This window comes from Anolis sagrei, chromosome 2 (assembly GCF_037176765.1).
Source record: "Anolis sagrei isolate rAnoSag1 chromosome 2, rAnoSag1.mat, whole genome shotgun sequence".
Taxonomy (NCBI): Eukaryota; Metazoa; Chordata; class Lepidosauria; order Squamata; family Dactyloidae; genus Anolis; species Anolis sagrei.
In genome coordinates, this window is record NC_090022.1 from 303335348 (window position 1) to 303359469 (window position 24122).

At 49.9% G+C, this 24122-nt stretch overlaps 1 protein-coding gene across 3 annotated transcripts in view; it reads right to left on the reverse strand.

Annotated features, from left to right (window-relative positions):
* Window positions 1–348: 348 nt before the first annotated feature.
* LOC132766783 (phospholipid-transporting ATPase ID-like) overlaps window positions 349–24122 on the reverse strand; it is a 104876-nt gene continuing 81102 nt past the window's right edge. For all 3 annotated transcript variants that reach the window (XM_067464731.1, XM_067464732.1, XM_067464730.1), the window contains 10 exons: window positions 23439–23550; window positions 22646–22751; window positions 16629–16773; window positions 15773–15956; window positions 11711–11934; window positions 6986–7069; window positions 6254–6499; window positions 4098–4236; window positions 3814–3944; window positions 349–1006 (listed from right to left, as the gene is read on the reverse strand). In XM_067464731.1, coding sequence (XP_067320832.1) covers window positions 785–1006; window positions 3814–3944; window positions 4098–4236; window positions 6254–6499; window positions 6986–7069; window positions 11711–11934; window positions 15773–15956; window positions 16629–16773; window positions 22646–22751; window positions 23439–23550 — 1593 coding nt within the window. In that variant the 3' untranslated portion in view covers window positions 349–784. The remainder of the gene's footprint in view (window positions 1007–3813; window positions 3945–4097; window positions 4237–6253; window positions 6500–6985; window positions 7070–11710; window positions 11935–15772; window positions 15957–16628; window positions 16774–22645; window positions 22752–23438; window positions 23551–24122) is intronic.

A 24122-nucleotide genomic window follows, 5' to 3' on the forward strand; every position in this document is an offset into this window, starting at 1 on the left:
CAACCCCATTCTGCCAAGAAGCAGGAATATTGCATTCAAAGCACCCCTGACAGATGGCCACCCAGCCTCTGTTCCTCCACAGTTTTGATGGAGCTTTTCATGGACTATCCTTCTCTCTCTCTAGCACCCTCTGGTGGCCTCCGCCCAGATAAATAACTGTACCCTTTACTTTTGTTTGTTGGTTTGTACATTTATATCTATGTTTTGCATCAATTTGTTTAAATAATAATTAACTATACAGATATAAACAAGGAAAGCAAGGTTCGAGCAATGCAGCTTTGCCCCCCCTGACTCCCCCCCCCCCCGCCCCCCAATGTCTGAGAGCATCAGCATGAGCAGAGCCTTCCCTCCAGCGGCAGCTCTTTTATTAGAAATGCAGGTACAAAAAGGAGACCCCCCTCCCATCCCAGAGGCTGCGGGGCAGCGGCAGCTCTGCACACAGTCTGGGCAAGCAAGTCTTCTGAGGGGGGGGGGGCAGGGGGCACAGTTTCTGGGCTCCGGCCAGTCCAGGGGCTCCAGACACCCTCTTTTGTTTGTGCTCCAGTGGAGTCCGTCAATCCAGGCGGTCCCCCAATGCAGTTCCTTTGGGGAAGGGGGGAGGGCCCTGTCCGAGTGCCAGGGTGGTCCCTCTCTGTCTCTGGAGGGGCCATTGGCGCGCCCAGCCCTCCTCCTCCTCCTCCTGTTCCTTTGGGTGGCCCCTTCCTTCCTTCCTGGGTGGGGGTCTCCCTGGCCTCCCTCCTTCTGGCCCTTTTCCCGGCCTTCCTCCTGTGGCCCCTCAATCAATTCACTTCCGTGGCCGGGAGATGATGGAGGCAGCGCTGGGGGCGAAGGAGGTGGAGAAGCTGAAGGGGGCCCGGGGCCGCATGTTGCGCCCGGAGGTGATGAGGGCCCCGAAGCCGTGCTGGTGCGAGAAGGCGTACCCCGAGCGGCGGGAGGAGCCGCGCCTCATGCGGAACTTGGGCGAGGGCGGCGGCAGGCGGCGCAGGAACCGGATCCGGGCCAGCACCTGGAGGGGGGGGGGGGGAGAAGAAGGCTGTTCATTTGAGGGAGGGGGGGCGCCCACACACCACAAGCACAAAGCAGCAGCACCCAGGCATTCAATCAGAGGGACCCGGGGTTCCCTATCATCTAGGGCAGGGGTCCTCAAACTAAGACCAGGGGCCAGATACGGCCCTCCAAGGTCATTTACCCGGCCCTCGCTCAGGGTCAACCTAAGTCTGAAAAGATTGGAAAGCACACAACAACAACAACAACAACACTCTCTCATCAGTCAAAAGGTGGGCCCACACTTCCCACTGAAATACTAATAATGGATGAGGAGATCAGATTGTGATTTTACTGATGAGACGTGACGGATTAGTTATTGGATGTATTGATGTTTGTTCATTTACTGATGTATTGTTGTATTGTTTTAACTGCTTTAGTGATTGTTTAGATGCTAATGCTTTGCACTTTGTATATTGTCCTGTTGTAAACCGCACTGAGTCGCCTCCGGGCTGAGAGAGTGCGGTATACAAATAAAGTAAATAATAATAATAATAAATAAATAATAAGTTTATATTTGTTGAAATTGTTCTTAATTTTAATTATTGTATTGTTTTTAAGTGTTTTTTGCACTACTAATAAGATATGTACAGTGTGCATAGGAATTCATTCATGTTTTTTCCCCCAAATTATAATCCGGCCCTCCAACAGTTTGAGGGACTGTGGCCTGGCCCTTGGTTTAAAACCTCTGAGGGCCCCTGATCTATGGGATGCTTGAGATCAGGCCTGGGCCAACTTGGGCCCTCCCTTCAGGTGTTTGGACTTCAGCTCCCACCATTCCTAGCAGCCTCTGGCCCTTGAGTGGTTGAGGGGGGAAAGGAAGGGGCCAAAACACCTGGGGGGAGGGTCCAAGATTGCCCGTGCCTGCTTTAGAGAGTAGTCATCACTTCTATTCGAGTGAGGCCCACTGGACAAGAACTCAAGAGTGGATCTGAAAGGTCCATTCTTGGGCCAGCACCTGTGCGCATGCACACACAATGGGGGTGGGAGTTTGAGCAGCAGGAAAAGCCCCCCCCCCCCAGGAACCCTCCAAAGGCTGGGCAGGTGCTGCCCTTTCAACCTTGGCCCCAGGGACATCACAAGATCAACAAAAACGCATTCCTTTCAGTTTTGGAGTCTGGGAAAGCCTTGTATTGATGCGTGGGAAAGTGCTGCCTCATTCAGGTCAACGCTTGAAATTGATCATGGTCTTGGTTTCCAGTGCTCATAGTGTCATGTACCAAGTTCTTGCCAAGCTCCCGTTTCATAGAATCATAGAATCCAAGAGTTGGAAGAGACCTCATGGGCCATCCAGTCCAACCCCCTGCCAAGAAGCAGGAATATGGCCATCCAGCCTCTGCTTAAAAGCTTCCAAAGAAGGAGCCTCCACCACACTCCGGGGCAGAGAGTTCCACTGCTGAACGGCTCTCACAGTCAGGAAGTTCTTCCTCATGTTCAGATGGAATCTCCTCTCTTGTAGTTGGAAGCCATGGCTCCATTGCGTCCTGTTCTCCAGGGAAGCAGAAAACAAGCTTGCTCCCTCCTCCCTGTGGCTTCCTCTCACATATTTATACATGGCTATCATATCTCCTATATATGGCTATCATATCTCGTTTTTTCTACGAGATTCTTCCTGCTGTCTACGTTCATGGTTTCAAGTGTCTCGCTCCATGGGTTTTTATGTACTTTTGGATTTGGTTTTCCTTTGAGGCTTGGATTGTGTATTGGATTTTTACAGTGTTGCTATTGGGATGTTGTAGGTCAAGTTCTTGAAGGAGCTGGGGGTGGTGACGGCCAACAGGGAGCTCTGGCGTGGACTGGTCCATGAAGTCACGAAGAGTCGGAGACGACTGAACGAATGAACAACAAAGGTCAAGTTCTAGAGGCATTCTCCCCTGACATTTCACCTGCATCTATGGCAAGCATCTTCAGAGGTTGTGAGGTCACAACCTCACAACCTCTGAGGATGCTTGCCATAGATGCAGGCAAAACGTCAGGAGAGAATGCTTCTAGTATATGGCCATACAGCCCGAAAAAACCTACAACAATCGAGTGATTCCGGCTATGAAAGCCCTCAACAATACAGTTTTGCTATTTTTACTGCTTTTCCTACCTATATTCTTCAGCAAACTGCTTGCTGATTTGACCAAGCTGGTGTGGTGTTGAAGGCTGGTCAGGTGGTGATCCCTGACTGACTGTCCTAGCCCTGGCCCCAGGGACACTGGCACATCAGCACATCACAGAGCCACCCAGCACAATCAGCACTGGCAAGACTGGCTGCCAAACAAAGGCGGGTGGCTTTTTCCTTTTATGAAGTACAGCTGAAGCATTTGCAGACAGGTTCATGGAAATGCCAAATACCGCCACTAGGGAGCAGGCTACACACATACGTTTTTCAATCTGTTGTTCATTCGTTCAGTCGTTTCCGACTCTTCATGACTTCATGGACCAGTCCAGTCAATCTACCCATCCCCATTCACTTAGGTTGCCCACAGTTTGAGAAGCTTTGGACCAGATGACCTTTGGTTCCCTTCCATCTCCATGGTGATTTTAAGCAGAGGCCAGGTGGCCATCTGTTGGGAGGGCTTGGGTTGTATCCTGTCCTGTATGGTGGGCATTGGAATGCATGTCCCTGGGGGTCCCCCCTGACTCTTACTACCTATGGATGCCCCTGGGAAGAAAGGCAACCACACATCTCTCCTACCTTGCTCTGCAATCCCTGTTGTGGTGTCTATGTGTGTTTGTGTGGGGAAGGGTCTCCCCCTGGAGCCCAGGGCGGGGCCTCCCTACCTTGTCACTGATGGTGGGCCGGAGCTGCATCTTGAGGAAGCGGAACCCGACCACGGGGAGGACGCAGAGGGCCACGCACAGCCCCACCGAGAGCCACACGGCCGGCTGGTTCAGCGTGTTCCGGGCCGTCCCTGCAGAGGGCAAAGGGCAAAGGGCATGGGGCCCTTGCAACCCAGAGATTGCTGTGGAGGGGGGGGGGTCCCACTCAAAAGGGTGTTGATCCGCTGCCTGGGAAAGAAAGGGGCTCCCCTGCCCTCCCCCCCCCCCCGATGATGTATACGTACCCACAAAAGGGAAGGAGCCCGTGAGGATGAGGTACATGCCGTCGCTGTACATGGTGAAGGTGATAGCGAAGTAGATGGCCAGGCTGCCCCAGATGAAGAGCTGGTTGATGACCGTCCAGTAGGCTGTGTCCAGCCCCATCTGCAGGAGGAGGAAGGGTCAAAAGCAATGGTCAGCACCCTTGGGCCACCCCCACCTGTTGGGGTTCAGCCTGCTCTGTGTGAACCTGAGCCCCAATCTCTGTGTGAACCTGATTCTCTGATTGTATTTCCAACTGAGCAAGCCACTGAACATGTATCTCTCCCTGACAGCATTGAAACTGTTGTTGATGCTGAGGTCAGTGGCAGGGAAAGTGAAACTGAATAGCCAGATGAAAATGTTTTGGAATCCAGCCGTGATAGCTCTCCACCTGGGTTTTTTAATGAGGACCGAAGGGAACAGATAACGTGAGATAGGAGTGATTCACAGTTTCTACGAAGGTCAAATAGATTACAGGAGAGACAGGCCCAGGCTTCAAAGTCAAGGGGCAGGCCCATAGCCAGGATTTCATTTCGGGGGGGGGGGGGGCTGAATTTTTTTCAGGGGGGGGTTCGGGGGGGGGCTGAGTCTGAGTGAAAGAGGGTCTAGCCTAGCAAACCTTTTGTATCATTACCCCAATACCCCCATGCATATGGGATATATTGAGTATGGTGATCAGATCATGATATGAATAAACATAACAGCCTAAATAATGCACCAGTAAGGCCTTTTCACGGACCACCATCAGAATTTCGGGGGGGGGGGGGGCTGGAGCCCCTCGAGCCCCCCCCCCCCCCCCCGGCTACATGCCTGTCAAGGGGCGTTTCAAGGAATAGTTTCTTTGGATTAAGGGGCCTCCTTCCGGGTGGCTCATTAGATCAAGCAACGTTTGGGACTGCGGCTGTGCCTTGGCAGAATTCCTGTGTTCCATGGCCGGTAATCCCAGAGGCTTCTAGTTTTCAAGTACATGGTTAGTGAGAGGCTAACAGGTTCCTGGTTCTTGTATTGTGGTTTTTGGAATTTTGCTCAAGTTCAGAGATTTTCCTGACTGCTGTGTTTCTATGGTGCCTTTTTGACTTTGCATTTACCTTTCTTTTGTAACCAATTTTTCATCAATAAACAAGGATTGTTTTTCCTACAGTCCAGTGTGGTGGATTTAATCTTATGGTCTCGTTTCCTGATCTGGGATGCAACACCACCCCCCTTCCAGGGAGTGGTGCCCCTCACTTGCTGTATGTCTCACCCCCTCCCCAGCCCCTCCATTCCACACAACAATAACAAGCCCGGTGTGGATGGGCAAGAGGACATCCACTGCGCTGTGAGGACGACACTGTGGCCATAGTTTATCTTTGGACCCACGGAGCGGAGAAGGGGGTGGGTGCCATGGGGCTAGTCAACATCTTTATCGATGACTTGGGTTGATGGAATCAATGCCATGTTTCTCAAATGAGCAGATGATACCACATTGGGAGAGACTGGTTAAGACTCCAGAGGACAGGATCAGCCTCCAAAATGACCTTCACAGATTAGGGAGCAGATGGGCCAAAACTAACAAGATAGACCTCAACAGGGAAAACAGCACAGTACTGCACTCAGGCAGAAAAAATGAAATGTGACGTTGAAGGCTTTCATGGAATCCTAGAATCCTAGAGTTGGGAGAGACCTCCTGGGCCATCATTCAGTCCAACCCCATTCTGCCAAGAAGCAGGAATGTTGCATTCAAAGCACCCCTGGCAGATGGCCATCCAGCCTCTGTTTCAAAGCCTCCAAAGAAGGAGCCTCCACCACACTCCCTCCGGGGCAGAGAGTTCCACTGCTGAACGGCTCTCGCAGTCAGGAAGTTCTTCCTCGTGTTCAGATGGAATCTCCTCTCTTGTGAACATGAGGAAGAACTTCTTGACTGTGAGAGCTGTTCAGCATGGTCAGAATCACTGGGTTGCTGTGAATTTTCCAGACTGCCTGGCCATGTTCCAGTAGCATTCTCTCCTGAGGCCCTTCCCTCTTCCCTCTCAGCCACTTAAGTGGAAAAGGAGAAGAAAAGGAAGGGGCCTGAGGGCAGGGATTGTGGGAGTTGAAGTCCAAAACACCTGGAGAGAGGGCCGAAGTTGGTTGTGCTAGGGGGAGGAGGGCCCTCACTTACCTGGACGGAGACCACGATGAGGAGGCAGGTCTGGGCCACGACAGCAAAGGACTGGTAGTCGGCGATGGAGCGCCCGTCGGTGCGCAGGGAGCTGGAGACGGCGCCGAAGGGGACGAAGAAGAGCACCAGGGAGCTGTAGACGCTGTAGAGCGTGCACTTGGCAAACTCCCGCTTGTTGAAGAACAGGTTGCGCTGCCCGGGGATGTACAGCTGCGGGAACTGCATGCTCCAGCAGTCGTCCACGTCCTGCAGAGGCGGCCGGAGAAGAGGGAGGAAGGGGCGGTCAATGGCACGGGGCAGAAGGGGCCTCCCTCCCTCCTCCTGCAGAACCCACCATTCCTGTCCTTTGAACTCTAGGTCTCTCTGTGTCTATCGTTTGGGTTCCAGACTACGACACAAAAAAGCCAGGGTTTGAATCCCTGTTTTAGCTTTGGAAACCAGCTGGGTGGCCTTGGGCAAGTCACACCCTCTCAGCCTCAGGGGAGAGCCATGGGGCAAACCCCCTCTGAGCAAACCTTTCAGAGAAAACCCCAGAAATGGCACGAAAGCACCGAAAAACAGGGAAGCATTGAACCCCAGATCTCTTGGAGATCTCCTTCAGTGGGTTCCTGAGGTCTGCTGCCACTGAAATGTCTGCCTGGGGGGCCGTTGGGGTGATATAGAGAGGGAGGGGCCCATGTAGGGACCCCGACCCACACCCAGGGCCAGGCGCAGGGCAAAGGCAAGGCTTACCTGGTCAAAGAGGCTCATGCCCAGGACGGGCAACGAGGTGTACACCATGTTGTAGAAGGTGATGAACCACTCGTCGTACACCGTCTGCAACGAAAGGAAGGGTCAAGGGGGGCAAAAGGGGCGCAGGAGGGGGCTCAAGCAAAGGTCTGGACCCTTCTTCCTTTGCAGGGGTTTCCACACTTCTGCCTGAGACCCATTCATAAAAAAACACAAATCCACTACAAGCCATAGTGCATAAATCACAGAGGTAAATGTTTGGGGTTTTTTTTTTTTTTTTTTTTTGCAGCTTATGTAATACAATGGTAAACGTATATCCAACTATGCCGCAGGGTTCCGTCCTGGGCCCGGTCCTGTTCAACATCTTTATTAATGACTTAGATGAAGGGCTAGAAGGCATGATCATCAAGTTTGCAGACGACACCAAATTGGGAGGGATAGCCAATAGTCCAGAGGACAGGAGCAGGACTCAAAACGATCTTGACGGATTAGAGAGATGGGCCAAAACTAACAAAATGAAGTTCAACAGGGACAAATGCAAGATACTCCACTTTGGCAGAAAAAATGAAATGCAAAGATACAGAATGGGGGACAATGCCTGGCTCGAGAGCAGTACGTGTGAAAAAGATCTTGGAGTCCTCGTGGACAACAAGTTAAACATGAGCCAGGAATGTGACGCGGCGGCAAAAAAAGCCAATGGGATTTTGGCCTGCATCAAGAGGAGCCTAGTGTCTAGATCTAAGGAAGTCCTGCTCCCCATGCTCTATTCTGCTTTGGTTAGACCACATCTGGAATATTGTGTCCAATTCTGGGCACCACAATTCAAGAGAGATATTGACTCTAAGCTGGAATGTGTCCAGAGGAGGGCAACTCAAATGGTCAAGGGTCTGGAGAACAAGCCCTATGAGGAGCGGCTTAGGGAACTGGGCATGTTTAGCCTGAAGAAGAGAAGGATGAGAGGAGATATGATAGCCATGTATAAATATGTGAGAGGAAGCCACAGGGAGGAGGAGGGAGCAAGCTTCCTTTCTGCTTCCCTGGAGACTAGGACGCAAGGGAACAATGGCTTCAAACTACAAGAGAGGAGATTCCATCTGAACATGAGGAAGAACTTCCTGACTGTGAGAGCCGTTCAGCAGTGGAACTCTCTGCCTTCCCCGGAGTGTGGTGGAGGCTCCTTCTTTGGAAGCTTTTAAGCAGAGTCTGGATGGCCATCTGTCAGGGGTGATTTGAATGCAATATTCCTGCTTCTTGGAAGAATGGGGTTGGACTGGATGGCCCATGAGGTCTCTTCCAACTCTTTGATTCTATGATTCTATGATTCTATGTAATACAGCATTGAGCGATATATAATATCACTGTGTAAACAACAATCTTCGTGCCCTTTGGCGCCGTCTCCAGCTCCCTGCGCACCGGCGGGCGCTCCATCGCCGACTACCAGTCCTTCGCCGTCGTGTCCCAGACCTGCCTCCTCATCGTGGTCTCCGTCCAGGTGAGGGCCCCCCTCCCGCTGGCACAACCAACTTCGGCCTCCCTCCAGGTGTTTTGTTCCTTATATATCGCTCAATGCTGTATTATATAGTTGGATATATGTTTACTATTGTACTACAAAGGCTTCAAAAAAAAAAAACACCTCTGTGATTCATACACTACAGCTTGTAGTGGATTTGTGGTTTTTGCAATTTTGGGAATCCAGTGTCTTTTGTGTGAGACCCATTCATGCCAGCCAGGCCCACTTTAGCTCAATACAATGGAATCCTGGGATTTGCAGTTTGGTGCAGCCGCAGGGCTCTTCAGCAAAGAAGGTCATAGAATCATAGAATCAAAGAGTTGGAAGAGCCAACAATGTGATGTGGCGGCAAAAAAAGCCAATGGGATTTTGGCCTGCATCAAGAGGAGCCTAGTGTCTAGATCTAAGGAAGTCATGCTCCCCATGCTCTATTCTGCTTTGGTTAGACCACATCTGGAATATTGTGTCCAATTCTGGGCACCACAATTGAAGAGAGATATTGACAAGCTGGAATGTGTCCAGAGGAGGGCGACTAAAATGATCAAGGGTCTGGAGAACAAGCCCTATGAGGAGCGGCTTAAGGAGCTGGGCATGTTTAGCCTGAAGAAGAGAAGGCTGAGAGGAGACATGATAGCCATGTATAAATATGTGAGAGGAAGCCACAGGGAGGAGGAGGGAGCAAGCTTGTTTTCTGATTTCCTGAAGACTAGGACACGAAACAATGGCTTCAAACTACAAGAGAGGAGATTCCATCTGAACATGAGGAAGAACTTCCTGGCTGTGAGAGCCGTTGTTCAGCAGTGGAACTCTCTGCCCCGGAGGGAGTGTGGTGGAGGCTCCTTCTTTGGAAGCTTTTAAGCAGAGTCTGGATGGCCATCTGTCAGGGGTGGTTTGAATGCAATATTCCTGCTTCTTGGCAGAATGGGGTTGGACTGGATGGCCCATGAGGTCTCTTCCAACTCTTTGATTCTATGATTCTATGATTCTATGACCTCATGGGCCATCCAGTCCAACCCCATTCTGCCAAGAAGCAGGAAAGTTGCATTCAAAGCACCCCTGACAGATGGCCATCCAGCCTCTGCTTCAAAGCCTCCAAAGAAGGAGCCTCCACCACACTCCGGGGCAGAGAGTTCCACTGGTGAACGGCTCTCACAGTCAGGAAGTTCTTCCTCATGTTCAGGTGGAATCTCCTCTCTTGTAGTTTGAAGCCATTCTTCCCTTGCGTCCTAGTCTCTCTCCAGGGAAGCAGAAAGGAAGCTTGCTCCCTCCTCTTCCCTGTGGCTTCCTCTCACATATTTATACATAAATATGGAATGCCTTGCGGAAATGACAACTCCCAGGAGCATTATGCCACATAGTTAAAGCCGCTTAAGCGGCTGAGGGGGAAAAGGAAAGGGCCTGAGGCTGTGAGGAATGCTGGGAGTTGCAGTCCAAAACACTTGGAGGGCCAAAGTTTGCCCATGCCTGCTATAGATGCATCCTTCCTTCCATCATTGTCTGCTCTTGGCAATTTGAGGAGAGAGCCAGCAGGGAGCAGCACCATCCCACCATAAAGTGAGGAAGGAGAAGCACAGGGAGAAGCCTTTCACCGCCTGATTGTTCTGGTCTTCAGAGCATACCTCCATATCTGTGGGGAATACATTCCTTGGCATGGAGAGGCATAACCCCAGATAGTGGCAAACCCCACTGGAAAGAAGGACCTTTCAGGAATGCTATAACCAGTCAGACTGGGGGACCTGGGAAAATTACCGTATCTGCGATTCACAGGGACCACGACGGGGAACGTATTTTAGATCAAAGAAACCATGGCCCCCGGTCGAAATGACCGACTCCTGGACCCCAAATAACAGAGTGGAGTGGAAAGACCCAGTGGACATAGTTAGTTGGATGTGGGTAAATGAAGGGAACCAGTAGATACGGGTTAAAGGTAAAGGTTTTTCCCGACATTAAGTCCAGTCGTGTCCAATTCTGGGACTCTGGGACTCATCTCCATTTCTAAGCCAAAGAGTCGGCGTTGTCCAGAGACACCTCCAAGGTCATGTGGCTGGCATGACTGCATGGAGCGTTGTTACCTTCTCGCCAGAGCGGTACCTATTGCTTTACTCACATTTGCATGTTTTCAAACTGCTAGGTCGGCAGAAGCTGGGGCTGACAGCGGAAACTCATCTTGCTCCCAAGGCAATATTTATTTATTTATTATTTATTTCGAGTGCTTCTACCCCGCCCTTCTCAGCCCCCAAGGGGGGGACTCAGGGCGGCTTACAACCGGCACAATTTGATGCCAACAATTCAACAAATAAAATACATAGCAACAGTAATCACAAATAGTTAAAAACAATACAATAACAACTGAAAGAAAAGCCAATCTAGTGGCTAACGTTCACCGAGTTCTAAAATCCATAAGTCCATTCAGCATTATCATAGTCTTTTCCAATCTCTGGTCGTCAGTACCTATTGATCTACTCACATTTGCATGTTTTCAAACTGCTAGGTTGGCAGAAGCTGGGGCTGACAGCAGGAGCTCACCTTGCTCCCAAGGCAGCACCTATTGATCTACTCAGATTTGCATGTTTTCAAACTACTAGGAGGAGGAGATTCCATCTGAACATTAGGAAGAACTTCCTGACTGTGAGAGCCGTTCAGCAGTGGAACTCTCTGCCCCGGAGTGTGGTGGAGGCTCCTTCTTTGGAAGCTTTTAAACAGAGGCTGGATGGCCATCTGTCAGGGGTGATTTGAATGCAATATTCCTGCTTCTTGGCAGGGGGTTGGACTGGATGGCCCATGAGGTCTCTTCCATCTCTTTGATTCTATGATTCTATGATTCTACTAGGTTGGCAGAAGCTGGGGCTGACAGCAGGAGCTCACGCCGTCCCCTGGATGCGAACCTGCGACCTTTTGGTCAACAAGCTCAGCAGCTCAGCGGTTTAACCCACTGCACCACCGGGGACTCCCGGGGGATACGGGCATCCGACTGTACATATTAAATTCAACCCTTGAAGTCCTCTCCCTATTTTTTGTCTGCCTGCTCTGCTGTGCATTTTTACGAGGAGGCTGACACCTTGGTTTCCTTTAAGGGAATTCAAATCCTAACAGGTGTGGCACCTGGCCAGTCGCCAGAGAGATTTCCCAATTGAGGAGGGGGTCCCGCACGCAGGTCACCTGGGCCCAAACCACACGCTTTGCCCAGAAGAGGGGGGGAGGGGGGGCACGGGCCCTACCTGGGCAGAGAATCCGGAGAAGAATCCGTACCAGAAGTGGACCAGGGTGAAGGTGAAGTTCTTGTAGAAGAAGTAGGAGAGGAACTTGCACATGCGCAGGTAGGACCACCTCCCGTGGACCAGGAGCAGCCGCTGCAGGTAGCGGAACTGGGCAAAGGAGAAGTCGCTGGACAGCACCGCCTGCATGCCCTCCTGGCCGCTGATGCCCACCCCAATGTGGGCCGCTGGGGGGGGGAGGGATGGGGGAGAGAGAGAGACCGGAGACAGGGGTCAATGGATGCAAAAGTCCCCCCAGCCCCTCTGGGCCCCCCTTCCGACATGGAAAAGGCACAGCATGCATGGCGCACATCCCCAAGGAAGGCACATGGTTCCCGGACTGTATGAGCTCCCTGCAAATAACTTGCTCCTATTCTTATCTCATTCCAGTTTTTTAACACTTTATCCTGCACATGTGTCCTGCCCACTGTCACTGTGATTGTGTTTATTGTAATGTTATTTTGTTACTGCATTCATATGTTGTTTTTTTTAATGTAATTTTGACGCTGTTGCTTGTTGCTTATGTTTTGGTTTTAAAAGGTAAAGGTTGTCTGTCCCCTGACATTAAGTCCAGTCATGTCTGACTCTGGGGTGTGGTGCTCACCTCCATTTCTAAGCCAAAGAGCCGGCGTTGTCCGTAGACACCTCCAAGGTCATGTGGCCGGCATGACTGCATGGAGCGCCGTTACTTCACTTCACTTCACTTTATTTCTTAATTAGTCGCTCTCCAAGGTGCTCCGAGCAACTTACAATCAAAAATAGCATTTATACAATATAAAAACAATACCTTCCCGCTGGAGCGGTACCTATTGATCTACTCACATTTGCATGTTTTCGAACTGCTAGGTTGGCAGAAGCTAGGGCTGATAGCAGAAGCTCACGCCGCTCCCCGGAACTGAACCTGTGACCTTTCAGTTTTATTTTGCTGTAATATGTTGTCTGGGCTTGGCCTCATGTAAGCCGCACCAAGTCCCCGTTGGGGAGATAGTGGCAGGGTATAAATAAAGATGATGATGATGATGATGATGATGATGATGATTATTATTATTATTATTATTATTATGGCTAACCTGTTCTGGCAGCAATTTTGTTCGATAGATGATGCAGTGTTAGACGTGAATGCATTGGCTGTAACCCAGTGGTTCTCAACCTGTGGCTCCTCCTCAGGTGTTTTGGCCTTCAACTGCCAGAAATCCTAATAGCTGATATGCCAGCTGGGAGTTCTGGGAGTTGTAGGCCAAAACACCTGAGGAGGAGAACCACTGCTGTAACCCTATTATGCAAAACGCGGCGTAAAAATACAGTTCTAATGGACATGTGGTCACACACCTGCGGCATGATTAAGTAGGCTGTGACATGTAACCTAAGGGACATACTGAAGAAGCCGAGACATGACCATGTGACACTCCTGATGTGGGTGACATCATTCCCTTTTGTCCCTGGCTGATGATGAGCAAGCAGTGGGTATACAAGAGGGCAGGGAGCATGTGCGCTTTCTCTTGCCGTGATTCTTCTCTTCCCATCTTATTATTTATTTATTTACTTACTTACTTTATTTGTATCCCGCTCTTCTCAGCCCTGAGGCGACTCAGAGCGGTTTACAACAATTTAGGTATACACAATACAAAATCATTAAGCATTTAAAAGCAATAGCATCACAAATCATTCAACATCAATATCAATACATCACTACATCAATATAACAAATCCATCAGGTCTCATCCATGAAATCAGAATCCAAACTCGTTATCCGATATTCCGTGTTCCGACAGTCAGTCAATCAATCACACTGCTTAGTCGAATGCCTGTTCAAACAGCCAGGTCTTCACTTTCCTCCGGAATGCCAGAAGGAGGGGGTCGATCTAATATCTGCAGGAAGGGCGTTGCACAGCCGAGGGGCCACCACTGAGAAGGCCCTGTCTCTCGTCCCCGCCAGGCGCGCTTGTGAAGCCGGCGGGATCGAGAGCAGGGCCTCCCCAGACGATCTTAATGTCCTATACGTCCCCATACGTCTCTTGCTGTTACTTCTTGCTCACCATGAGTATATTGTTGTATATGGCATTGACTGAGAGGAGATCAGAGGGTCCTGAGCTGTGTGTATATCTCTGAACATAGAGCAGCGGGTCAAGATTAAAAGCCTCCTGGGAGTTTGGATGGAAGGGGAATCCGGTGCTGTAGTTTTGAACATTGAATCTGCTTTGAATCTGTTTCAGTGGTTTTTAACTGAATAAATAAAACACTAGGTTCTTGTGGGTTTTTTCGGGCTATACGCCCATGGTCTAGAGGCATTATCTCCTGACATTTCGCCTGCATCTATGGCAAGCATCCTCAGAAGTAGTGAGGTCTGTTGGAAATAGGACAATGGGTTTATATATCTGTGGAATGGCTGGGGTGGGGCAAAGAGCTCTTCTCTGCTGGAGCTAGGTGTGAATGTTTCAGCTGACCACCTTCATTAGCATTTGAAGGCCTGGCTGAGCCTGGGAAAATCTCTTGCTGGGAGGTGTTAAGATGTGCCTGGTTGTTTCCTCTCTGCTGTTTTGTTGTTGTAATTTTAGAGTTTTTTAATACTGGTAGCCAGAATGAATCTGGCTACCAGTATTAAAAAGCTCTAAAATTACAACTCTAAAAACCCACAAGAACCTAGTGATTCCAGCCATGAAAACCTTCGACAATACAAATAAAACACTGTTTGTAATTAATTCTGTTCTAATGTTTGCATGGAGGTATATTTTAAAATTGTGTGCTAATGCTTTTAAGTTAAGATGCTTTCAGTCCCCTTCGGGAGAGATAAAAGCGGGGTATAAATATAACAATAATGATAATGATAATAATAATAATAATAATAATAATAGGAGTTAAAATTACTGCCAATAGTTCTGTTAATAAAAAAAGTTATCTAAAAGAAGAAGAAGCGTTGACTGGGCACAATGGGGGTCTGTTTGGGCTTGATGGGAGGCAGAATGGAAAAGTGGGGAGGGGCACCATAGGCAATGGCAGTGTGTTTTACAGGTAGACGCCCCTCCCCGACACCATGAATTTATTTATTTATTTATTTCACCGTTTTGTATACTGGGCTTCTCAACCTCGTTGAGGGACTCAGCCCGGTTTACAGCCATAAAAACATATACACTCATTAAAATATCATATATCACAAATTACACATCAACTTTAAAAACACTAAATATAAAACTTCAGTGGTCAGTCGTCCTATCAAGATGGATCTACATCCACTTCCATCCAGGGTCCTATGGTGTTGTCTCATTCCTCGAAGGCCTGACTCCACAGCCACGTCTTCACCCGTTTCCTAAATGTTAGGATGGATGGGGCGGTTCTGGCCTCCAGAGGGAGAGAGTTCCAGAGTCGCGGGGCCACCACCGAGAAGGCCCTGTCCCTCGTCCCCACCAGCCGTGCTTGCGAGGCTGGTGGGACCGAGAGCAGGGCCTCTCCAGAAGATCTTAACAACCTTGATGGTTCATAGGGGAGGATACGTTCGGAGAGGTAAACAGGGCCGGAGTCGTTTAGGGCTTTATAGGTCAACACCAGCACTTTGAATTGTGCTCGGAAGCTAATTGGCAGCCAGTGGAGCTGGCGTAACAGCGGAGTGGTGTGCTCCCTGTACCCAGCACCCGTTAGTAGTTCTGGCTGCCGCGCGTTGGACTTGCTGCAGCTTCTGGGCAGTCTTCAAAGGCAACCCCACGTAGAGAGCGTTGCAGTAATCTAAGCGGGATGTAACCAAAGCGTGTACTACCGTGGCCAAGTCAGCCCTCCCAATGAACGCCCAAGAGCCTCCCTGGGGTGAATCTGTAGGGCTTTGGCTGGCAAGGGGCCTGCAAAGAAAGGCCGCAAAGAGCCACTCCAGGGGGTTCTCAGGACTTTGGGGAAGTTGCTTTCCTGGACCGAGAGAAGCCATCCAGAGCGACGCTTGTGTCAAGCTTGGCCCTTTGCCCATCCCATCCCTGTTGGTCAGACTGGATGCCCCCTTGGGTCCCCTTGCCCCCCTCCCCCCCCCCGAGCCCACTGACTCACTCTTGATCATGCTGACGTCGTTGGCCCCGTCCCCGATGGCCAGGGTGATGGCGTCCTTGTGCTTCTTGATCAGGCCCACCACCTGCGCCTTCTGCAGGGGGGTCACCCGGCAGCAGATCACCGTTTTGCACAGGCAGGCCGTCCGCACCAGCTCCCGCTCCAGGGCCCCGTCCAGCGCATACGCCTGCACCAGGACACGCAAGCCAAGGAGAAGAAGAATCATCATAGTAATAATAATAATAATAATAATAATAATAATAATAATAATAATGGAATCACTGGGTTGCTGTGAGTTTTCTTGGGCTGTTTGGCCATGTTCCAGCAGCATTCTCTCCTGAAATTTTGCCTGCACCTGTGGCTCATGTTATATTCAGAGGTCTGATGCTAGTGAGGCAAGTGGAATGTATCTATTCCACATTGGACGTGATTTTATCTTGGAGAACGGCTTTCAAGTAATTTATCCTATATTTATTTGTTATTTTACTGCCAATGTATGATGTTTTGGATTTTTAGTGTTAGCATTGAACCCTTGCTGTCAGCCGGTCTGAGTCCCTCTACGGAGGTAGAGAAGATCAGGATATAAAAGTTTCAAATAAATAAATAAATAAATCCCTGTGGAATAATGTCCAGGACTGGAGAAAGAACCCTTGTCTGTTTGAATGTTGCAATTAGCCAGCTTGATTAGCATTGAGCAGCCTTGCAGCTGCAAAGTTAATCAGTGAGGGCATCTGCATAGAGGTAGCCTGGCTGTTGTGCCTGGAGGCGTCCTCAGCTCAAGGCGGGTGGGTCACAGCACAGTCACAACACAGCCTCCCTTCCTCCTCCTCCTCTTCCTCCTCCTCCTCCTCCTCCTTACCAGGCTGTACCCATTGATGATCAGTCCGTACTCCCCGTTGGGCTCTTCGTCCAGCAAGATCCTCTGGCTGCCCTGCTTCTGAGGCTGGACCTCCGCCTCGGCATCCTCCGCAAAGGCTTCCGGCTGCATTTTCTTCCTGGCGTTCCTAAGAGGAGGGCAGAGGGGCTTAGCAGGGGCCCTTGGAGCCCCTTTGGGCACCGGAGAGGCTTCGTGGGGCCACACCGGTGATCTGCCCTCCCCAACAGCAATGGGACCATTCTTCACAGCCTCCCTGTCAGGAGTCAATTTCTGACGGCATGAAGACATCACAAATTCCCTCCGTGACATCCTGACTGAATCATCCTGGCTGCCTCAGTTTTCTCTCTGTGACATTTTGAAGCCAGCAGAGGGTGCTGGAAACCTTGTATTGGAACTTGTGAAGCAACAGGTTCTAATAAGGAAAGTGAGAAGAGGGGGAGATGGGCAGGAAAGGTGTATAAAAGGAAGTGGTGGTGGGGAAAAGTCAGTAGTGACTTTCTTTGTTGCAGAGATACAAGCAATATATTCATTTCCAAGCAAAACCGGTTTGTGAGTGGTCATTTAATATTGCTATATACAACCTACAGTCTTACACTCCCCCTCTCGCACATCCTTCCATCTCCCTAAAAGTCCCTCAGCACAAAGGAGAGCGGCAGAGGCAAACAGCAGCCCGAGTGGACGGACACCGCTCTGTCCTTGGTGCCCAGTTGCTGTCCGGAGACTCCATGCACCACTTTGGTTGCCAAATGGCCGCTGCCCCTTGAAGAAGGCCAGTGCCAGGGAGGGAAGGGGGAGAGGCTCGAGCTTACTAGTCATTGTTCTAAGTTTTAATGTTGTTTTTGTATGCTATTGGTTTCACTTTTTTGTATTGTGCTGTTTGTTTATTTTGTTTGTTGCTTTCAGGCACTTTGTGTCATATGTAAGCCGCCCCAAGTCCCTTCGGGGAGATGGAGGCGGGTACCAAAATAAAGATATTATCAAAGTTATTATTATTGCTCACAGCGGTGCTGGACCCCTCCTTGACCCATGAGTGCCACACTTTCTTTCTTTCTTTTTAAATTATCTTTATATAATATAATAATATATTTTTTAAAAAGATGGGAGGGGTGTGCAAAGGTGTGGGAACATGGGGTAAGTGGGGTGGGGGCGGAGGGAAAGGAGTCCAAACACACACAAAAAAAGAGAAAGAAAAAAAATACAAAAAAATACAACCCCCCCCCCCAAAAAAAATATACAGAACTATAAATAAATAAATGGATAAAAACTGACTTCCATTCTATTTTCAGGCTGTTTATAGTCCCCTTATATAAAGTTCTCCCTGAATTCATCCAGGGGTGTGTCCATTCCCGATTGTCATCCTTCCCTGTCTAATTAGTCCGTCAATGTCTTTCTATTTCTTTAGTAGACTTTATGTCCGGGTGCCACACTTTCGACTTTTGCCTGTTTGTGTTTTAATGTAAGTGTTTATGGTTGCATTAAAATGACGTTTTAATGTGTGATTTTTATCAATGTGTTTCTGGAGTAGGTTCCAGAAAGCACTTTAAGGCGCCTGCCTCTGCCGCCAACTGCACTAGCACTTTCGCCCCTTTCCTGTCCCTCTGTGCCGCACTTTAGCTACTTTAGCTACCGTCGAATCAATAGTAGGATACTCATTGCACTTTAGATCTAGCACTTTACAAATGCGCCCAACGGCACGTAGTTGCTGACTGAATTATTATTACTGACGGTGTTGCACCTAGACTTGTGCACTTTCCGAACTGTCCTATTGGTGTGGCCGGAACATCTTACACCACCTTGTATTGCTACTATCCATGTGGTCCCCCATCCCCCTTTGTGTACTTTCCCTGTTACTATTGTATAGTGTAAGGGACAGGGGAGGAGGTGGGCTGGAGCCTGTAAATAAAAATGAGGTGGGGAGGGGGGAAGAGGAGGAGAAAGGATATTGGCAAGGACCGAAAAATCAAACAACGAACAAAGCAGAAAGCAAGATCCTGTCTTTAGACTGTGGCATGGAGGGGGGGAGGTGTTCCATTAGCCGAGGGGCCCCCATAGAGGTCGTGGTGGGAAGGAGGAGATGCGGGAAAAGGAGACCTCGAATTCGGCCTAATTCGGACCGCTTATCCATATTAACAATTCCCAACCGGTCTCCTAAGGTAAATTGGTGTAACCAGGTGAGCGGGCCCTCTGGTTTGAAGGTGGTGTTGTTGAACGCCAGATCTGTCAACGGAAAATCGACCTGGATTCAGGATTTAATCCTGGAGGAGCGGGCAGATCTGGCGTGCATCACGGAGACCTGGCTGGATGAAGCGGGGGGCGTAAACCTCTCCCAGCTTTGTCCTCCAGGTTTCTCCGTGCAACACCAACCAAGAGCCGGAGGACGGGGAGGCGGGGTCGCAGTGGTCTATAGAGATTCCATCCATCTGACCAGGAGTCCCATCCCGCAGACCACAAATTTCGAATGCGTCCACCTGAGGGTGGGTGACCGGGACAGAATAGGGATTCTTGTAGTGTACCGTCCACCTCGCTGCACTACAGTCTCCCTGCCTGAGCTAGCGGGGGTGGTCTCGAGCCTGGTGGTGGAGTCCCAACGGCTTCTTGTGCTGGGGGACTTCAACATCCATGCCGATGTCCCAACAAATAACTGGCCCCACCCACTGTCCCAACAAATAACTGGCCCCACCCACTGTGCTGGACACACATTGGACTTGGTTTTCTGCCAGGGATGGGAGCAGGGTGGCGGTGTGGAGGAGTTATCCATCTCTCCGTTGCCATGGACCGACCACTTCCTGATCAGATTTAGGCTCACTGCGCCCCCTAACCTCCGCAAAGGTGGAGGACCCATTAAGATGGTCCGCCCCAGGAGGCTTATGGATCCGAACGGATTCCTGACGGCTCTTGGGGATTTCCCCGCTACCTCGGTAGGTGACCATGTCGAGGCCTTGGTCGCTCTCTGGAATGGGGAGATGACCAGGGCAATTGACAGGATCGCTCCGGAACGTCCCCTCTCAAGTAACCGAGCTAAACCAGCTCCTTGGTTCACTGAGGAGCTGGCAGCGATGAAGCGAAGGAAGAGGGAACTAGAGAGCGTGTGGCGCTCGGACCCAAGCGAGCCAAACCGAGCACGGTTTGTGTCCTTTCTAAGGGCATATGCCGCGGCAATAAAAGCCGCAAAGAAAACTTTCTTTGCGGCCACTATTGCGTCTGCAAAAAACCGTCCGGCGGAGTTGTTTCGGATTGTCAGAGGTCTTTTAACTCCCCCTACCTCAGGTGGGAGCCCTGACAATTCGGCCACGCGCTGTGAAGCATTTGCTCGGTTCTTTGCAGACAAAGTCGCTTTGATCCGTTCTGGACTGGACGCCACATTAAATGCAGTCTCTGTGGATGTGACACAAGCACCTGCTTGTCCTATTTTGATGGATTCTTTTCAGCTTGTGAAACCCGAGGATGTGGACAAGATACTTGGAGGAATGAGGCCTACCACGTCCATCCTAGACCCCTGCCCATCCTGGCTTCTGAAAGAGGCCAGAGGGGGATTGGCTGAGTGGGTAACGGTGGTGGTTAATGCCTCCCTTCGGGAAGGCAAGATTCCAGCGAGCCTAAAACAGGCTATTATAAAGCCGCTGTTGAAGAAACCATCATTGGACCCCACTAAATTTGACAACTTTCGGCCTGTTTCCAATCTTCCCTTCTTGGGCAAAGTCATGGAAAGCGTGGTGGCCTCACAACTCCAGGTATTCTTGAGAGACACGGATTATCTGGATCCGGCACAGTCTGGTTTCAGACCGGGACATGGTACTGAGACGGTCTTGGTCGCCTTAGTGGATGATCTGCGCCGGGAGCTAGACAGGGGGAGTGTGTCCCTGTTGGTGCTCCTGGATCTCTCAGCGGCCTTCGATACCGTCGACCACGGTATTCTTCTGGGACGCCTTGCAGAGATGGGCCTTGGGGGCACCGCTTTGCGGTGGCTCCAGTCATTTCTGGAGGGTCGCACCCAGAAGGTGTTATTGGGGGACTCCTGTTCAACACCACAGCCTTTGACCTGTGGTGTTCCTCAGGGCTCCATACTGTCCCCCATGCTGTTTAACATCTACATGAAGCCGCTGGGTGAGATCATCCGGAGTTTCGGGGTGCGGTGTCACCTGTACGCAGATGACGTCCAACTCTGTCACTCCTTCCCACCTGCTACTAAGGAGGCTGTCGAAGTCCTGAACCGGTGCCTGGCCGCTGTAACGGTCTGGATGAGGGCGAACAAACTGAAATTAAATCCAGACAAGACAGAGGTACTCCTGGTCAGTCGCAAGGCCGAGCAGGGTATAGGGTTACAGCCTGTGCTGGACGGGGTCGCACTCCCCTTGAAGGCGCAGGTTCGCAGCTTGGGTGTGATCCTGGACTCATCGTTGAGCCTGGATCCCCAGGTTTCAGCGGTGACCAGGGGAGCATTTGCACAGCTTCGGCTCGTGCGCCAGTTGCGCCCGTATCTTGGGAAGTCTGACTTGGCCACGGTGGTACACGCTTGGGTCACATCCCGCCTCGACTACTGCAACGCTCTCTACGTGGGGCTGCCCTTGAAGACGGCCCGGAAGCTCCAGCTAGTCCAGCGCGCGGCAGCCATGTTGTTAACCGGAGCGGGACGCAGGGAGCACACAACGCCCTTGCTGTCCCAGCTCCACTGGCTGCCGATTTGCTACCGGGCCCAATTTAAGGTGCTGGTGTTATCCTACAAAGCCCTAAACGGTTCCGGCCCAAAATACCTTGCGAACCGCATCTCGGCCTACGAGCCCACGAGGACCTTGAGATCATCTGGGGAGGCCCTTCTCTCGGTCCCGCCTGCCTCACAGGCACGCCTGGCGGGGACGAGAGAGCGGGCCTTCTCGGTGGTGGCCCCCCGGCTATGGAACTCCCTCCCTGCTGAAATCAGACAGGCGCCTTCCCTCATGGCCTTCCGCAAGGGCCTGAAAACCTGGCTCTTCGAAAAGGCCTTCAACTAAGTGCTATGTTTTTGGAATGACCACCGGAATGGACTATGACTATGAGATTGACTATGACCCCAAACTAGACGAATGCGGATTTTTAGTTTAATTAGTTGTTGTATTAGTAAGATGTTATGTTATGGTCTCGATTTATTGTAAATTGTTGTCTTTTCTATGTTCTGTACACCGCCACGAGTCGCCCTCGGGCTGAGAGTGGCGGTTAACAAGTGCAAATAATAAATAAATAATAAATAAATAATAATAAATTTCCTATGTTGTGCCTTGCCTCAACGCAAAAAGAGAGGCAGATAAACAAAATAAATGACGATGATGGTGGCTCTGTGCGTGCAAGTCACCAAGGGGATTCTGAAGCCAAAATACAATAAGGTGCTCAAGAGCTGCCAGGGCGAAAAGGCAAAGAAGGTGGAGGCAATATGGCAGCACCTTCCTCGCAGATGCGTTTGGTGGGGGCAAAAGACAGGGCCTTCTCGGTGGTGGCCCCTCGACTGTGGAACGCCCTGCCTAAAGATATAAGATCGGCTCCTTCCCTCTTGAAGGAGCTTTTCGAAGAAAGGTGAAAACCTGGCTTTTGAGTAGGCCTTCCCAAATACGGCATAGTTATATGAAATAATGGAATGATAATGTTTTAAGGCATGTACAGTTTTATATTTTTATATTTTATGTTAATGTTTTTAATAGTATTTTATGATTGGTATACTTTTCAATTGTTAGGAGTGTTGAGGCATCAAATTGTTGCCATTTGTAAACCGCTCCAAGTCGTCTCTGGGCTGAGAAGGGCGGTCTATAAATATGGTAAACAAACAAATAAGTAAATAATGTCGCTCAGCTTTACTCTATTGGTGAGTTTTCTTTCCATCAAGGCCAGTCATTGATTCCAGGTGAGTCATTGCTTACGAGCCTTCAAGGCGCCCGTTGCCTTTTGGGACCCCAATCCAGATCAGGGGGATTTCTATGGCCAGGAACACTCAGAGAAGCGTAGCCCATGTGACCTGGGGCCCTTGAACACACCTGAGCTCCTTCTGCACTTCGTCTGCGGTTTTGCCTTGGATGATGAAGATGTCCGTCATGGCGTCGTAGAGCATGTTGCAGGAGTAGCCGATGTTCACCGCCGTCTCTGGACAAGAAGAGAGAGAAAGAGAGATTTAGGGGGTACAGAATGAACCCCAAACCATCCATCGGGAGAGACAACAAGTCAGTGGTGCACATCTTCTATCTTCAGAAATTCCCTTGCACAAAAACCCAGAAAGACAATATATGCTGGGTATTTTGTGCAACTTGCACTGATTCTTGTGCAAAAAATGCAACTTTCTGTGCAGAAAACACAAAAAATATTGCATAAGAGTTTATTTTCTGCATAGGAATCCACATCTCAAAACAACTATGAACATTTTATAAAAATTACACACTTTTTGAAACCTTATTTTTTTTTACCTTATCACATTTTTATGTTCAATATTTTTGCAAAGACCTGGTAAACATATTCACAAGTACAACATTTAATGAGCATGATTTTTACGCACACTGAGATGTCTTTGTTTTATTATATAGTTTGATTTTTATCTTTAATATTCCTCTGAACATCCTACTATGTTGGCACATTCTCCCCTTCTTGAAAGCTATAAGATTCTGGATGAATCTATTTGTTCTTGTGTGTTGTGAATACATACATTACGGTACCCCATGCAGCTAAACAGCCTCTATCTAGCAATTCCATAAACTATTCATCAACATAATACATAATATTATCACATGTACACCCGCGCAACGAAGGGCTGTCTGATATCCCTCCCTGTTGCCGTACCTTGCTTGTCTCCTGTCAGCACCCAGATCTTGATATGGGCGCGGCCCAGGATCTCAATGGTCTGGGGGACCCCGTCCTGCAGCTTGTCTTCGATAGCCGTGGCCCCCAGGAGCTGCAGCACACGGAAAGAGAAGGCAGGCAAAGTCCATGTTCAAATGGGATCAAGCCCTTTGTAAGCAGCTAGCCTACATCTCTGGGTGCTGGACCATGAGCCTTGAGACCTGGGTCCAGGTCCCCGTTTGGACAGGAGCTCTGGAGTGGACCCCTGACCAGGAGGAAGAGATGCTCTTGGAGGGGCTGAGGAGGGTGGTGGGGGTGGGGGGGCAGCCTACTTCAAAGGGGAGAGGTGTGTGATCCAAATGGTCAAAAGCCAATCAAACACTGGAGATCGTTCAATAGGTGTATTTGATCAAATCACCCTGCCGGGTGAACAAGAAAAGCACCACACATGAATTGAGACACATCTCGATTTTATGGTCAAAACCTTGAGAGTGTGCACAGGCCATTTCCTCTGCGTTGTTGTAGGTTTTTTCGGGCTGTACGGCCATGTTCTAGAGGCATTCTCTCCTGATGTTTCATTTGCATCAATGGCAAGCATCCTCAGAGGTATTGAGGTCTGTTGGAAACTGGAAAGTGGGTTTATATATCTGTGGAAAGACCAGGGTGGGACAAAGGACTCTTGTC